The sequence below is a fragment of the Pinus tabuliformis genome, chromosome 8, assembly GCF_031772625.1.
Source record: "Pinus tabuliformis cultivar Carrire ecotype Pingquan chromosome 8, CPIR1, whole genome shotgun sequence".
NCBI lineage: Eukaryota > Viridiplantae > Streptophyta > Pinopsida > Pinales > Pinaceae > Pinus > Pinus tabuliformis.
The window spans coordinates 552,027,910-552,044,494 of NC_142294.1; the positions used below are offsets into that span (position 1 = coordinate 552,027,910).

At 42.2% G+C, this 16,585-nt stretch overlaps 1 protein-coding gene and 2 long non-coding RNA genes across 3 annotated transcripts in view; 2 read left to right on the top strand and 1 right to left on the bottom strand.

Annotated features, from left to right (window-relative positions):
- Positions 1–472: 472 nt before the first annotated feature.
- The window catches only part of LOC149236634 (uncharacterized), a 30,691-nt gene continuing 14,578 nt past the window's right edge, over positions 473–16,585 (bottom strand). The window contains exon 3 of the long non-coding RNA XR_016268415.1: positions 473–850. This is a non-coding gene — a long non-coding RNA (uncharacterized LOC149236634). The remainder of the gene's footprint in view (positions 851–16,585) is intronic.
- On the top strand, positions 1,336–2,179 carry LOC149236635 (uncharacterized). Its single transcript, XM_089461588.1, has 3 exons — positions 1,336–1,523; positions 1,636–1,714; positions 1,820–2,179. The coding sequence occupies exons 1-3, from the start codon at positions 1,351–1,353 to the stop codon at positions 1,877–1,879; spliced, it is 312 nt and encodes a 103-aa protein (XP_089317714.1). The 5' UTR covers positions 1,336–1,350; the 3' UTR covers positions 1,880–2,179.
- On the top strand, positions 9,436–9,980 carry LOC149236636 (uncharacterized). Its single transcript, XR_016268414.1, has 2 exons — positions 9,436–9,515; positions 9,621–9,980. It is a non-coding gene; the product is annotated as an uncharacterized LOC149236636 (long non-coding RNA).

Genomic DNA, 16,585 nt, shown 5'->3' on the forward strand with positions numbered 1-16,585 from the left:
GAGCTATGTGAGGATTAGAAAAGTCCAGATATTTGTCGAAGCGATGGAAACTCTCACCACCACTGCACCATTTAAATTTCCTTGGAAGTTGACAGACCAAAGTGTGTAGCCAAATCTCAAATCTCTGTGTAATACCATATCATCATCCAAAATTCAAAAAGAGAATTTTGTACTACAATATCATCAAAAAGAGTATCTTGTCCATCCAAAAAAGGATCTTGTCCAGCTTAGGGCTTAGGGTAAACTTGATGTAAATACAAGTGAAAATAATTTAACAGAGAATTATTTTAAGTTCTGATACCTCAAATTGGAATCCAATTTGAATTATTTTAAGTTCTGATACCTCAAATTGGAATCCAATTTGGATGATCTATTTTTAAATAATAATATTCCAATAATATTCCTTCAGGGTTACAGACTTCAACCCTGCTGCCAAATTAGTTGCATGATCTACCTTAAAATAATATTCCTTCACGCTTACATATTGGAAGCCTGCTGCCAAATTAGTTGGATGATCTACTTTAAACTAATATTCTTTCACGGCTACAAATTGGAAGCATGGATGATTTGCCTTAAAATAATAATCTTTCACTGTTATAGATTGGAAGCCTGCTGCCAACTAGGATGATCTACTTTAAAATAATATTCCTTCATTGCTACATATTCAAGCTGCCAAAGAACTGGACAATAAGAAGAATTTAGCCATTTGAAATCATCTATTCCTTCATTGCTATAGATTCAAGCTGCCAAAGAACTGGACAATAAGAAGAATTTAGCCATTTGAAATCATCGACTGTAACTTTGCCAAAATTCTTCAATCTATTTGTTAGAAGATGAATAGATTGGAAGCCTGCTGCCAACTAGGATGATCTACTTTAAAATAATATTACCACATTGTCACGACCTCATTGTCTTAACATAATTAATAATAAATAAAAAAAAAATATATGGTGGGCTCACCTATGACCACACCCCGTAATTATATGTTTACCCATGTGGGAATTCCCGCCAGACCTTCACGCAGTATCTACAGGTATATACATGGCAATTGATTTAACATCTGGATTCAAACCCAAGGTGGGCAATCTATGTTTAAGACCTTAATATTTACCATACCCATCGATTATGGATTTTTTTCCGCTTTACTAAGGTTTGATGCAATATACGTTTGTTTGCGGGCCATGAACTTTCATACCTCTGTGATATAAATGTGAAGCGCCACATGGAATACGAAGGAGCCAACTCACCCCTCTCCGTGGCCAGATGGCTCATCTTCACGTGCTGTCACGTGTCTCGTGGAGGGTTGACCTGCTCTGGGGTTCGCGCCAATCCATCCCGCCAACATCAACGATGGTGATCCCTCCTTATCATCGGACGGCTCAGCTTTGTTTAGGGTTTGTCGATCCATATTTAACCACCGGGATCATCGGACTGGGTTCATTTGCGCCCATTGCAGCAGCTGAGCTCCTCCACTCCTTCGTCAAGTTCCTCTGCAACTCCTCCGGTTTGCATCCTCCTGCCAGGTAAAGGTTCACTCCACTGACTATTTGATGTTTAAGTTTCATAGCTAACCAGTCAGTTTTGTATATAAGCTTGGAACCCTCGTCATACCCTGACTGTGGTCTTTGTTGACAGACGGATGTACACAGGTCGGATGCTGTCCATAGATGGTCTCCACAGCGTGCCGGAGGGTTTGGATAACGCGCATTTACAGGTAAGCTTACTCCACTATATACTTTATCTTTGTTACGGTTTTACTGTGTTGATGTGCGATGACTCTGGCTGAGACAGGGCTTGTGTTTTATGCCTAATGTCTCAGGTCCAACACCATGTCCAACCTCTTGTGCGCTTAGCAGGCGGTCTCTTTATGCCTGTTTGATCCGCATGAGACCTTAGGGTTATGGCGTTACGCCCTTCATTTATGTGTCTATGTATTGAACAGTTAGGGTCTCAAGTTCGACTGTTAATGTTTGTATATCTGAACGCTCTTCCGAGCCGTTGACAGAGATGTAATGTTATATGTAGTTCTGTTATTTAATAGTTGTATTACTTGCGGCTTCCGCATTTTACCCTGTCAGGACCTCTCACGGCTACAGGGGTGTTTCCACAGTTTCTTAATAAATACAGTTTCTATTCACATATTCTATCAATAGAGGCTAAATATCATTTCGTTCTTGCATTGCCGGTGTAAATGAGGTTTATATGTATCGTGCCTCGCTGTTTGTTCGTTTTCTATCTAATCCATGACTACATAGTTTTTGTGGTTCGTTGTCATACGGCTTACTATGGTTTACCCATTGAGGGTTTCACATGCAATATTTCTTCGAATACCTGTTCCTATTCTTTATATATATATGCATGCTCGGTTCACCGTCTTTATATTTAACATGTTCTGTTCACAGTCTTTATATTAACATGCTCTGTTCACAGTCTTGATATATATATATATACATGCGATTTGGGTGAGCCCTGTACTCGTTATATGGGTGCAGAGGCCGCCCTTCCGCGAACATCTGATATGGTAACCCACTGCTGGGTTAGCACATAGTTATTAATCCATTATGTTCTTACTGTGCTGCCTTAGTTCAACATTATGTGAGGGTTTCGTTATACAATATGTTCAGGTACTTGACTCTGTTATATGTGCATGTAACTTATTCTGTTTCTATGGTTACGGTTTGGCGAGCACCACTGTTTGATCTGTATGATGCTTCTTTTCACGGCATCGTTCCAGAGTAATATTCCACTACACAGTTGTTAGTTTTACAGGATATTTTATATAGTTGCTAGTAGAACATGATATTTCTGCTCCGGCAGCGTTGGCTCATACTTTACTGTTCGTATACATCACATCTCGTTCACATCTTTCTATTTAGCTTTACACAGTGTTATCATAATGAATATTTCTATACAGTTTAATTCGCAGTTATACACGAGTTTGTATAATGATGTTGCTTACTTGCAAGCACCGAGTCTGTGCTAGATTACTGTAGTTAACTAGCTTATTTCTTCCAGTATTTCCAGACCCTTCCCTCCAGGTCTGTGTTCTTTAAGGTTTTCTATTCGGTTGATACTCAGGTTTCCTTACTTGTTAATTGACACAGTCTCCCAAACTACCCCAACAGCTCTCAGATTGTCTCTATTCTGAGCGCAGAATAACTATGTAACCCTTAAATAAATACAGTTTACAGTGGCCGCTACAGTTACACTTTTCATTCACAACAGTTTAAAGACTGTAAGCATTACCTAGTTACCCATCACTATAACTTAAGGAAATAATACAACTTCTGCTCTACCTGTACGCTTCAATACCTGTACTTGTTCATTATGAATCTTTTGTACACCTTAATACTTATTCCTAATCAATAATTGGATTAGAAGATGCGTACCTGGTTAATCCCGCTACTGATGTTCTTATTCACAGAAGTCACCTGCAATGTTTTTGCTCTTATCCTCCCAACCTTGAGATCCACTGCTGTTGGATTCTCCCCCCGAGCCGTCTTGCAGGCCTGCAGCCCTCAACAAGACCCTTGCACCACTGTGCTAGGTTATCTGGTCATCACCAGACTTAACCTCTTTTCCTCACTCCGCTCTCTTGGAATTCTTCTCTCTGCTTGTTCCTCAACAACCCCGAGACTTTTCCTTCCCAGGACTTTTTCCCTGGGTGAGAAGCAGTTGCATCAGTTTTATAACTGATTCACTAAAAATAGAAATCCTCCTTCAGGAGGCTGCCAGCATTTTCAAGAACATATCCATGTAATTTAAAAATAATTTAAATATTAACTTTCTTTATTAATAATGTCATTCCAAGTCATGAGTAACCACTCAACACTTTTTACCACAGTAATTATCCAAATTTACAAGTTACCAGGGTCATTACATCTTCCCCCCCTAAGATTGGACATCGTCCCGATGTCTACTCTCATTAAATAAATGTGGATAAGTTTTTCTAATGAGTTCCTCGTCTTCCCATGTAGCCTCCTCAGGCCCATAGTGCTGCCACAGCACTCTAACTTGGGTAATAACCCGTTTCCGCAGCCGCACTTCTCTCCGGTCGAGAATGCTCTGTGGTTCGACCAGGACCTCGCCTTCCGGTTCGACCTGCAAACCACCAATACCTTTAATCAGTTCCTTAAAAAATAAGGCTGCTTAATCAAACAACCGGATTAATTCTTACCCGCACATCTTGCCATCGAATGACATGTTTAGAATCATATACATATTTCTTTAGGACAGACACGTGGAACACATTATGAATCCTAATGTGACTTGGCATGGCAAGTTGGTAGGCCACTGGCCCCACTCTAGCCAAGATCTGGAAAGGTCCAAAGTATCGAGGAGCCAGCTTGGCGCACCCACTCCACTGCAGGGCGCTCCTTCTGGTTTGTATCCTCACAAACACATGGTCGCCAACTTTGTATTCCGTGAATCTTCCTTTCCTGTCCGCAAAGCTTTTCTGTCTATCTTGTGCAGCTTTTAAGTTTGCACGCACCTTTCTTACCATGTCTTCCATGTCTTTAAGCATTTCCGGACCCAAATTCAGCTTGTCTTCCGGTCCACCCCAACTTGAGGGTGTGCGACACTTTCGTCCATACAGGACCTCAAAAGGACTTAGCTGAGTCGAAGTGTGATATCCGTTATTATACGCAAATTCGACCAGATGTAAATATTCTTCCCATTGACCTGGTTTCAGCATTACATATGCTCTCAACATATCTTCCAGCACCTGATTCACTCGCTCGGTTTGACCATCGGTCTGCGGGTGATAAGCTGTGCTGAAGTTCAGCTGAGTACCCAACTCGGCAAACAATGTCCTCCAAAAGGTAGAGGTGAATTTCACATCGCGATTTGATATAATTACCTTTGGTAACCCATGCAATCGGAACACATTTTGCATGAAGAGATGAGCAATCTGCACCGCCTTGTAGGTGGACTGCACAGGAATAAAGTGCGCTGCTTTACTTAACTTATCAACCACTACCATGATAGAGTCGTTGCCTTTCTTTGTTCGGGGCAACCCTGTTATGAAATCCATGGAAATGTTTTCCCATTTCCACTCCGGAATGGGCAAAGGCTGTAGCAGTCCAGCGGGATGCTGATGTTCTGCCTTTATTTGTTGGCATTCCAAACATCGTGCCAAGTACTCCACCACTTGTTTCTTCATTCCTGGCCAATAGTATTCCTTCTTAAGCGCAGTGATCATCTTTTGGTACCCAGGATGACCAGTGTAATGGCTGATATGAAACTCATCCAGAACCAGCCTTCTAAGATCTTTTACATCAGGTACATACATTTTCTTATTAAAACATAGCATTCCAGCGCTATTTAGCGTATATCCTTGCTGTAATTTTTCCTTATCAGATTGTTGTACTTGCTGTTTTAAATGCTGGTATTCAAAGTCAAGACCAGCTGCTGTTTTTATTTGCTCAATTAGCGAACTCTGCCATTTGCTGACTGAAAGTTCACATAAACAGTGAACCTTCCGACTTAATGCATCAGCCACTCTGTTTTCCTTGCCTTTTAAATGTTTTATTTCGAAATCAAACCCACTTAGGAAATCTGCCCATCGGCCTTGCCTTGCATTCATGATAGGTTAGCTGAAATAATGTGTCAAGCTGTGGTGATCTGTTAACAGCAGAAATTTCCTCCCTAGGAGGTAATGCCGCCACATTTTCAGCGCATGAATAACGGCTGTTAATTCCAGATCATAAGCAGAATATTTTTGTTCATGCTCCTTTAGTTTCCTTGACTCATACGCTATTACCTTTCCTTCCTGCGTTAAAACCCCTCCCACACCCTCCTTGCTTGCATCGGTGCATACCACATAATCCTTGTTAGGATCAGCTATACTCAAAATGGGTGCCGTGGTGAGTAAGTGCTTCAGGTGGTCAAAGCTCTGCTGGCATTCCGGTGTCCACCTAAACACTTTCCCCTTTTTCTGCAATGAGGTGATAGGATAGGCTATCCTAGAGAAACCTTCCACAAACCTCCGGTAGTAACCAGCTAATCCCATGAAGGACCTGATATCAGCAACATCTTTGGGTATGGGCCATTCCATAATGGTTTTTATCTTCTCTGGATCTACAGCAATTCCTTCTTTAGTAATTACGTGTCCCAAATACTGAATTTCCTCCTTGAAGAAATCACATTTGCTGAATTTAGCGTATAGCCGATGTTCTCGAAGAGTCTGTAACACCAGCCTAAGATGCTCTTCATGCTCTTGCTGGGAGCGAGAGTATATCAGAATATCGTCAATAAATATCAGCACAAATTTGTCCAAAAACCGATGGAACACGCTGTTCATCATACACATAAAGGTGGCAGGTGCATTAGTCAAACCAAACGGTAGCACTACAAATTCGTAGTGGCCATAGCGTGTCCTGAAAGCAGTTTTGGCGATGTCCTCATCTTTAATCCTGATCTGATGATAACCAGATCGCAGATCAATCTTGGAAAACACTTTGGCCCCTTTTACTTGATCAAAGAGTTCATCTATCCTGGGTAAGGGGTACTTGTTTTTGACCGTGAGTTTATTCAGCTGCCGATAATCTATGCACATGCGAAGGGTTCCATCCTTCTTCTTCACAAATAATACCGGAGCTCCCCAGGGTGATACGCTGGGACGAATGTACTGTTTATCCAACAGCTCTTGGAGCTGCATTTTCAACTCTGTTAGCTCTGGTACGCTCATTCGGTATGGTGCCCGCGATACTGGTGCTGCCCCCGGTACTAGCTCTATAGTGAAGTCTATGTCCCTCTTTGGAGGCAATCCCGGTACCTCTTCAGGAAACACATCTGTAAATTCCTGTACCACTGGAATATTGCTTAATGCGGACATCTTGTCTTTCTGGTTTGCGTAACCCACTTGTATGGCATAAATCTGACATTTCTTCCTAATACACTTAGCTAACTGAGTCGCAGTGATAGGTCGAATCTGGACAGGATGTTTAATTCCCTGCAATTCCTGCTGCTGCCCCACATCATCCTTGTAATATATAGTCTTGGTTTTGCAATTCACCAATGACCAGTGCTTTTCCAGCCAATCCATACCAATAAGGATGTCATAAGAGCCTAATGGAAGTACATTCAGGTCTGTTGTTACGGATTGTCCAGCTATGCTGAAAGAACAGTTATTAATTTTAGCTAAAACCCGTCTTTTGGCTCCCGTAGCCAACTGGACCAACCATGGGTTTTTGAACCTTTCCGATGATAACTTACAATGTTCCACTACTTTTGGACTAACATAACTTAACGTAGCTCCTGGATCAATAAGTATAGCTACAGAAAGGTTTGAAATCTTACCTTCGAATCCCACCATGGATGGTTGGTACTCCGCTTGCCGGTCCTCTAAGGCTGCGTTAATTCTTGGCACGCTGTGCGCCACATCTCCAACAGTTGAGGCTTCATGGATTTGAGATATTTGATCAGTTCCTTTACGCTGTGGACAATTCTTAACGTAATGCGGCCCTCCACACCCCCAGCACTGAACTGGAGGTCTGGTTCCCTCAATCTCTGATCTAGCAGGTGGTTCGCTGATCCTGCTCTCGCTTGGCTTAGCCCGGAAGGTACCCTTATTTGTGTTTCTGTTAAACTGCCCCTTTCCAGCACTCTTACCGCCATTTCCACGGCTGCCTTTGTTATTTCCAGCAATTCTGTTTCCTTTTCTTTCATTCCATCTCTTGTTTGGAATGTCTCCTTTTTGTTTGTTCTGCTGGTAACAAATTCTAGCCTTACGAATTGCCTCATCCATAGTTCGGGGGTTGTCAAACTCAATCCGTTCCCTTATGTAAGCTGGTAGGCTACTCACGAACCTCTGCACCTTGGCCTTCTCCTCTTTTATGTATGGCACATAACGAAGCAGAGAAGTGAAGCGATTTATGAATTCATCCATGGACTGCTATCCTAGCCATAAGTCATGGAATTCTCGCGCCTTCTCATCATAAAAGCGCTCAGTTAAATATCTCTCCTTAAAGTATTTCTGAAATTTTTCCCAGGTTATGCTTTGCTCACTTACTCCCTTCACAATTTTAATCTCTTCCCACCACAAGGTGGCTTTGCCCTGCAACTGGAAAATGGCCAGCCGCGCCTTCAGATTTTGGTCATATTCGTAAAGTTGAAAATATTTGTTAATATTAATCAACCAGGCTTCTGCTGCTTCTTCCTGCTCTCCATCGAAAAGTGGAGGTTTGATTTTTCGGAATTCTCCCTGTAATTCCACTTTCTGTCTCTTGGAGGTTTGCTGCTCTTGCACATTATCAGAATGGTCTTCCTGTTCTTCTGAAAGCTCAGGTGCGTAATCCCGTTCCTCAGTGCCCCTTTGCTGTTCTGCACTGGGGTTGGCTAAGGGTGGATTTTGTTTATCTGACAAGCTTTTCAGTATTCTTTCTTGTTCCATTGTTAATCGCGCATTGTCCTCTCGCAGACGCGCCATCTCACCTTTCAGCTCCTGGACAGTTTGCAGTATCGCCAGATTGGTACTGCGTGTCTCAGCACCAAGCTGTACCCACAGCTCAGCATTTTCTTGAGGGATGCCGCCAACTCCCGGCATTTCCTCCATCTTGCTATTAGCTGCTAGCAGGTAGCTGTCTCTGTATGGTTCTCCTAATTGGTACACAAGAAAGGCAATTAGCTGCATTGTTTTTATATATACATTATAAGATAATCTTTGCTGTTCCAGAGGCCACAGTTTTGAAACCTCTAGCTTTGATACCACATTGTCACGACCTCATTGTCTTAACATAATTAATAATAAAAAAAAAAATTATATGGTGGGCTCACCTATGACCACACCCCGTAAATATATGTTTACCCATGAGGGAATTCCCGGTATCTACAGGTATATACATGGCAATTGATTTAACATCTGGTTCAAACCCAAGGTGGGCAATCTATGTTTAAGACCTTAATATTTATCATACCCATCGATTATGGATTTTTTCCGCTTTACTAAGGTTTGATGCAATATACGTTTGTTTGCGGGCCATGAGCTGTCATACCTCTGTGATATAAATGTGAAGCGCCACATGGAATACGAAGGAGCCAACTCACCCCTCTCCGTGGCCAGATGGCTCATCTTCACGTGCTGTCACGTGTCTCGTGGAGGGTTGACCTGCTCTGGGGTTCGCGCCAATCCATCCCGCCAACATCAACGATGGTGATCCCTCCTTATCATCGGACGGCTCAGCTTTGTTTAGGGTTTGTCGATCCATATTTAACCACCGGAATCATCGGACTGGGTTCATTTGCGCCCATTGCAGCAGCTGAGCTCCTCCACTCCTTCGTCAAGTTCCTCTGCAACTCCTCCGGTTTGCATCCTCCTGCCAGGTAAAGGTTCACTCCACTGACTATTTGATGTTTAAGTTTCATAGCTAACCAGTCAGTTTTGTCTATAAGCTTGGAACTCTCGTCATACCCTGACTGTGGTCTTTGTTGACAGACGGATGTACACAGGTCGGATGCTGTCCATGGATGGTCTCCACAGCGTGCCGGAGGGTTTGGATAACGCGCATTTACAGGTAAGCTTACTCCACTATATACTTTATCTTTGTTACGGTTTTACTGTGTTGATGTGCGATGACTCTGGCTGAGACAGGGCTTGTGTTTTATGCCTAATGTCTCAGGTCCAACACCATGTCCAACCTCTTGTGCGCTTAGCAGGCGGTCTCTTTATGCCTGTTTGATCCGCATGAGACCTTAGGGTTATGGCGTTACGCCCTTCATTTATGTGTCTATGTATTGAACAGTTAGGGTCTCAAGTTCGACTATTAATGTTTGTATATCTGAACGCTCTTCCGAGCCGTTGACAGAGATGTAATGTTATATGTAGTTCTGTTATTTAATAGTTGTATTACTTGCGGCTTCCGCATTTTACCCTGTCAGGACCTCTCACGGCTACAGGGGTGTTTCCACAGTTTCTTAATAAATACAGTTTCTATTCACATATTCTATCAATAGAGGCTAAATATCATTTCGTTCTTGCATTGCCGGTGTAAATGAGGTTTATATGTATCGTGCCTCGCTGTTTGTTCGTTTTCTATCTAATCCATGACTACATAGTTTTTGTGGTTCGTTGTCATACGGCTTACTATGGTTTACCCATTGAGGGTTTCACATGCAATATTTCTTCGAATACCTGTTCCTATTCTTTATATATATATGCATGCTCGGTTCACCGTCTTTTAACATGTTCTGTTCACAGTCTTTATATTAACATGCTCTGTTCACAGTCTTGATATATATATATACATGCGATTTGGGTGAGCCCTGTACTCGTTATATGGGTGCAGAGGCCGCCCTTCCGCGAACATCTGATATGGTAACCCACTGCTGGGTTAGCACATAGTTATTAATCCATTATGTTCTTACTGTGCTGCCTTAGTTCAACATTATGTGAGGGTTTCGTTATACAATATGTTCAGGTACTTGACTCTGTTATATGTGCATGTAACTTATTCTGTTTCTATGGTTACGGTTTGGCGAGCACCACTGTTTGATCTGTATGATGCTTCTTTTCATGGCATCGTTCCAGAGTAATATTCCACTACACAGTTGTTAGTTTTACAGGATATTTTATATAGTTGCTAGTAGAACATGATATTTCTGCTCCGGCAGCGTTGGCTCATACTTTACTGTTCGTATACATCACATCTCGTTCACATCTTTCTATTTAGCTTTACACAGTGTTATCATAATGAATATTTCTATACAGTTTAATTCGCAGTTATACACGAGTTTGTATAATGATGTTGCTTACTTGCAAGCACCGAGTCTGTGCTAGATTACTGTAGTTAACTAGCTTATTTCTTCCAGTATTTCCAGACCCTTCCCTCCAGGTCTGTGTTCTTTAAGGTTTTCTATTCGGTTGATACTCAGGTTTCCTTACTTGTTAATTGACACAGTCTCCCAAACTACCCCAACATCTTTCAGATTGTCTCTATTCTGAGCGCAGAATAACTATGTAACCCTTAAATAAATACAGTTTACAGTGGCCGCTACAGTTACACCTTTCATTCACAACAGTTTAAAGACTGTAAGCATTACCTAGTTACCCATCACTATAACTTAAGGAAATAATACAACTTCTGCTCTACCTGTACGCTTCAATACCTGTACTTGTTCATTATGAATCTTTTGTACACCTTAATACTTATTCCTAATCAATAATTGGATTAGAAGATGCGTACCTGGTTAATCCCGCTACTGATGTTCTTATTCACAGAAGTCACCTGCAATGTTTTTTCTCTTATCCTCCCAACCTTGAGATCCACTGCTGTTGGATTCTCCCCCCGAGCCGTCTTGCAGGCCTGCAGCCCTCAACAAGACCCTTGCACCACTGTGCTAGGTTATCTGGTCATCACCAGACTTAACCTCTTTTTCTCACTCTGCTCTCTTGGAATTCTTCTCTCTGCTTGTTCCTCAACAACCCAGAGACTTTTCCTTCCCAGGACTTTTTCCCTGGGTGAGAAGCAGTTGCATCAGTTTTATAACTGATTCACTAAAAATAGAAATCCTCCTTCAGGAGGCTGCCAGCATTTTCAAGAACATATCCATGTAATTTAAAAATAATTTAAATATTAACTTTCTTTATTAATAATGTCATTCCAAGTCATGAGTAACCACTCAACACTTTTTACCACAGTAATTATCCAGATTTACAAGTTACCAGGGTCATTACATCTTCCCCCCCTAAGATTGGACATCGTCCCGATGTCTACTCTCATTAAATAAATGTGGATAAGTTTTTCTAATGAGTTCCTCGTCTTCCCATGTAGCCTCCTCAGGCCCATAGTGCTGCCACAACACTCTAACTTGGGTAATAACCCGTTTCCGCAGCCGCACTTCTCTCCGGTCGAGAATGCTCTGTGGTTCGACCAGGACCTCGCCTTCCGGTTCGACCTGCAAACCACCAATACCTTTAATCAGTGCCTTAAAAAATAAGGCTGCTTAATCAAACAACCGGATTAATTCTTACCCACACATCTTGCCATCGAATGACATGTTTAGAATCATATACATATTTCTTTAGGACAGACACGTGGAACACATTATGAATCCTAATGTGACTTGGCATGGCAAGTTGGTAGGCCACTGGCCCCACTCTAGCCAAGATCTGGAAAGGTCCAAAGTATCGAGGAGCCAGCTTGGCGCACCCACTCCACTGCAGGGCGCTCCTTCTGGTTTGTATCCTCACAAACACATGGTCGCCAACTTTGTATTCCGTGAATCTTCTTTTCCTGTCCGCAAAGCTTTTCTGTCTATCTTGTGCAGCTTTTAAGTTTGCACGCACCTTTCTTACCATGTCTTCCATGTCTTTAAGCATTTCCGGACCCAAATTCAGCTTGTCTTCCGGTCCACCCCAACTTGAGGGTGTGCGACACTTTCGTCCATACAGGACCTCAAAGGGACTTAGCTGAGTCGAAGTGTGATATCCGTTATTATACGCAAATTCGACCAGATGTAAATATTCTTCCCATTGACCTGGTTTCAGCATTACATATGCTCTCAACATATCTTCCAGCACCTGATTCACTCGCTCGGTTTGACCATCGGTCTGCGGGTGATAAGCTGTGCTGAAGTTCAGCTGAGTACCCAACTCGGCAAACAATGTCCTCCAAAAGGTAGAGGTGAATTTCACATCGCGATCTGATATAATTACCTTTGGTAACCCATGCAATCGGAACACATTTTGCATGAAGAGATGAGCAATCTGCACCGCCTTGTAGGTGGACTGCACAGGAATAAAGTGCGCTGCTTTACTTAACTTATCAACCACTACCATGATAGAGTCGTTGCCTTTCTTTGTTCGGGGCAACCCTGTTATGAAATCCATGGAAATGGTTTCCCATTTCCACTCCGGAATGGGCAAAGGCTGTAGCAGTCCAGCGGGATGCTGATGTTCTGCCTTTATTTGCTGGCATTCCAAACATCGTGCCAAGTACTCCACCACTTGTTTCTTCATTCCTGGCCAATAGTATTCCTTCTTAAGCGCAGTGATCATCTTTTGGTACCCAGGATGACCAGTGTAATGGCTGATATGAAACTCATCCAGAACCAGCCTTCTAAGATCTTTTACATCAGGTACATACATTTTCTTATTAAAACACAACATTCCAGCACTATTTAGCGTATATCCTTGCTGTAATTTTTCCTTATCAGATTGTTGTACTTGCTGTTTTAAATGCTGGTATTCAGAGTCAAGACCAGCTGCTGTTTTTATTTGCTCAATTAGCGAACTCTGCCATTTGCTGACTGAAAGTTCACATAAACAGTGAACCTTCCGACTTAATGCATCAGCCACTCTGTTTTCCTTGCCTTTTAAATGTTTTATTTCGAAATCAAACCCACTTAGGAAATCTGCCCATCGGCCTTGCCTTGCATTCAGGATAGGTTGGCTGAAATAATGTGTCAAGCTGTGGTGATCTGTTAACAGCAGAAATTTCCTCCCTAGGAGGTAATGCCGCCACATTTTCAGCGCATGAATAACGGCTGTTAATTCCAGATCATAAGCAGAATATTTTTGTTCATGCTCCTTTAGTTTCCTTGACTCATACGCTATTACCTTTCCTTCCTGCGTTAAAACCCCTCCCACACCCTCCTTGCTTGCATCGGTGCATACCACATAATCCTTGTTAGGATCAGCTATACTCAAAATGGGTGTCGTGGTGAGTAAGTGCTTCAGGCGGTCAAAGCTCTGCTGGCATTCCGGTGTCCACCTAAACACTTTCCCCTTTTTCTGCAATGAGGTGATAGGATAGGCTATCCTAGAGAAACCTTCCACAAACCTCCGGTAGTAACCAGCTAATCCCATGAAGGACCTGATATCAGCAACATCTTTGGGTATGGGCCATTCCATAATGGTTTTTATCTTCTCTGGATCTACAGCAATTCCTTCTTTAGTAATTACGTGTCCCAAATACTGAATTTCCTCCTTGAAGAAATCGCATTTGCTGAATTTAGCGTATAGCTGATGTTCTCGAAGAGTCTGTAACACCAGCCTAAGATGCTCTTCATGCTCTTGCTGGGAGCGAGAGTATATCAGAATATCGTCAATAAATATCAGCACAAATTTGTCCAAAAACCGATGGAACACGTTGTTCATCATACACATAAAGGTGGCAGGTGCATTAGTCAAACCAAACGGTAGCACTACAAATTCGTAGTGGCCATAGCGTGTCCTGAAAGCAGTTTTGGCGATGTCCTCATCTTTAATCCTGATCTGATGATAACCAGATCGCAGATCAATCTTGGAAAACACTTTGGCCCCTTTTACTTGATCAAAGAGTTCATCTATCCTGGGTAAGGGGTACTTGTTTTTGACCGTGAGTTTATTCAGCTGCCGATAATCTATGCACATGCGAAGTGTCCCATCCTTCTTCTTCACAAATAATACTGGAGCTCCCCAGGGTGATACGCTGGGACGGATGTACTGCTTATCCAACAGCTCTTGCAGCTGCATTTTCAACTCGGTTAGCTCTGGTATGCTCATTCGGTATGGGGCCCGTGAGACAGGTGCTGCTCCTGGGATTAGTTCTATAGTGAAATCTATATCTCTCTTTGGAGGCAGTCCCGGTACCTCTTCAGGAAACACATCTGTAAATTCCTGTACCACTGGAATATTGCTTAATGCGGACATCTTGTCTTTCTGGTTTGCGTAACCCACTTGTATGGCATAAATCTGACATTTCTTCCTAATACACTTAGCTAACTGAGTCGCAGTGATAGGTCGAATCTGGACAGGATGTTTAATTCCCTGCAATTCCTGCTGCTGCCCCACATCATCCTTGTAATATATAGTCTTGGTTTTGCAATTCACCAATGACCAGTGCTTTTCCAGCCAATCCATACCAATAAGGATGTCATAAGAGCCTAATGGGAGTACATTCAGGTCTGCTGTTACGGATTGTCCAGCTATGCTGAAAGAACAGTTATTAATTTTAGCTAAAACCCGTCTTTTGGCTCCCGTAGCCAACTGGACCAACCATGGGTTTTTGAACCTTTCCGATGATAGCTTACAATGTTCCACTACTTTTGGACTAACATAACTTAACGTAGCTCCTGGATCAATAAGTATAGCTACAGAAAGGTTTGAAATCTTACCTTCGAATTCCACCATGGATGGCTGGTACTCCGCTTGCCGGTCCTCTAAGGCTGCGTTAATTCTTGGCACGCTGCGCGCCACATCTCCAACAGTTGAGGCTTCATGGATTTGAGATATTTGATCAGTTCCTTTACGCTGTGGACAATTCTTAACGTAATGCGGCCCTCCACACCCCCAGCACTGAACTGGAGGTCTGGTTCCCTCAATCTCTGATCTAGCAGGTGGTTCGCTGATCCTGCTCTCGCTTGGCTTAGCCCGGAAGGTACCCTTATTTGTGTTTCTGTTAAACTGCCCCTTTCCAGCACTCTTACCGCCATTTCCACGGCTGCCTTTGTTATTTCCAGCAATTCTGTTTCCTTTTCTTTCATTCCATCTCTTGTTTGGAATGTCTCCTTTTTGTTTGTTCTGCTGGTAACAAATTCTAGCCTTACGAATTGCCTCATCCATAGTTCGGGGGTTGTCAAACTCAATCCGTTCCCTTATGTAAGCTGGTAGGCTACTCACGAACCTCTGCACCTTGGCCTTCTCCTCTTTTATGTATGGCACATAACGAAGCAGAGATGTGAAGCGATTTATGAATTCATCCATGGACTGTTGTCCTAGTCGTAAGTCATGGAATTCTCGCGCCTTCTCATCATAAAAGCGCTCAGTTAAATATCTCTCCTTAAAGTATTTCTGAAATTTTTCCCAGGTTATGCTTTGCTCACTTACTCCCTTCACAATTTTAATCTCTTCCCACCACAAGGTGGCTTTGCCCTGCAACTGGAAAATGGCCAGCCGCGCCTTCAGATTTTGGTCATATTCGTAAAGTTGAAAATATTTGTTAATATTAATCAACCAGGCTTCTGCTGCTTCTTCCTGCTCTCCATCGAAAAGTGGAGGTTTGATTTTTCGGAATTCTCCCTGTAATTCCACTTTCTGTCTCTTGGAGGTTTGCTGCTCTTGCACATTATCAGAATGGTCTTCCTGTTCTTCTGAAAGCTCAGGTGCGTAATCCCGTTCCTCAGTGCACACCAATATCATCATTAAAGTATCTCATTTGACTCAAAATATAGTGACTAAAGTGGTTGAATTTGTTAGTCATATATTACAGGAACTATTTACCATGGAAGGTTGAAGAATTGTCCAACCTCTATTAAAAGGCTTACATGAAAGTATTCATGATTTTCAAAGCATAAGATGGTAAGCTATGGTAAGTTGACACAGAAATTGTTTATTATGAATGAATAAGGGCCAGGTGGTGGCAAGCATATTTTGCAATTACAAATGCTTATGATTATTGATGCTTATAACTAATGATATTTCTTATGATCATATCATTACTGTTTCGGGTATTGTCATTAATTGGAATGAAATCTTGGATTCCAAAGAGGAAGAATCATCATTGTGTATGGATTAGATGATTATACCTTGAATACAATCTAAAGTTCCAACAAAAAATGAACACCGAGGACGGTGTTCCTGTTAAGGGGGGGAGTATGTCATATC

Bases quoted from the DNA above. Each gene is read 5' to 3' on its own strand.
- LOC149236635 (XM_089461588.1), top strand. From the start codon at position 1,351: ATGGTGATCCCTCCTTATCATCGGACGGCTCAGCTTTGTTTAGGGTTT. The intron at 1,524-1,635 runs GTAAAGGTTCAC...CTTTGTTGACAG, and splicing joins GGTTTGCATCCTCCTGCCAG to ACGGATGTACACAGGTCGGA. The intron at 1,715-1,819 runs GTAAGCTTACTC...CTAATGTCTCAG, and splicing joins TGGATAACGCGCATTTACAG to GTCCAACACCATGTCCAACC.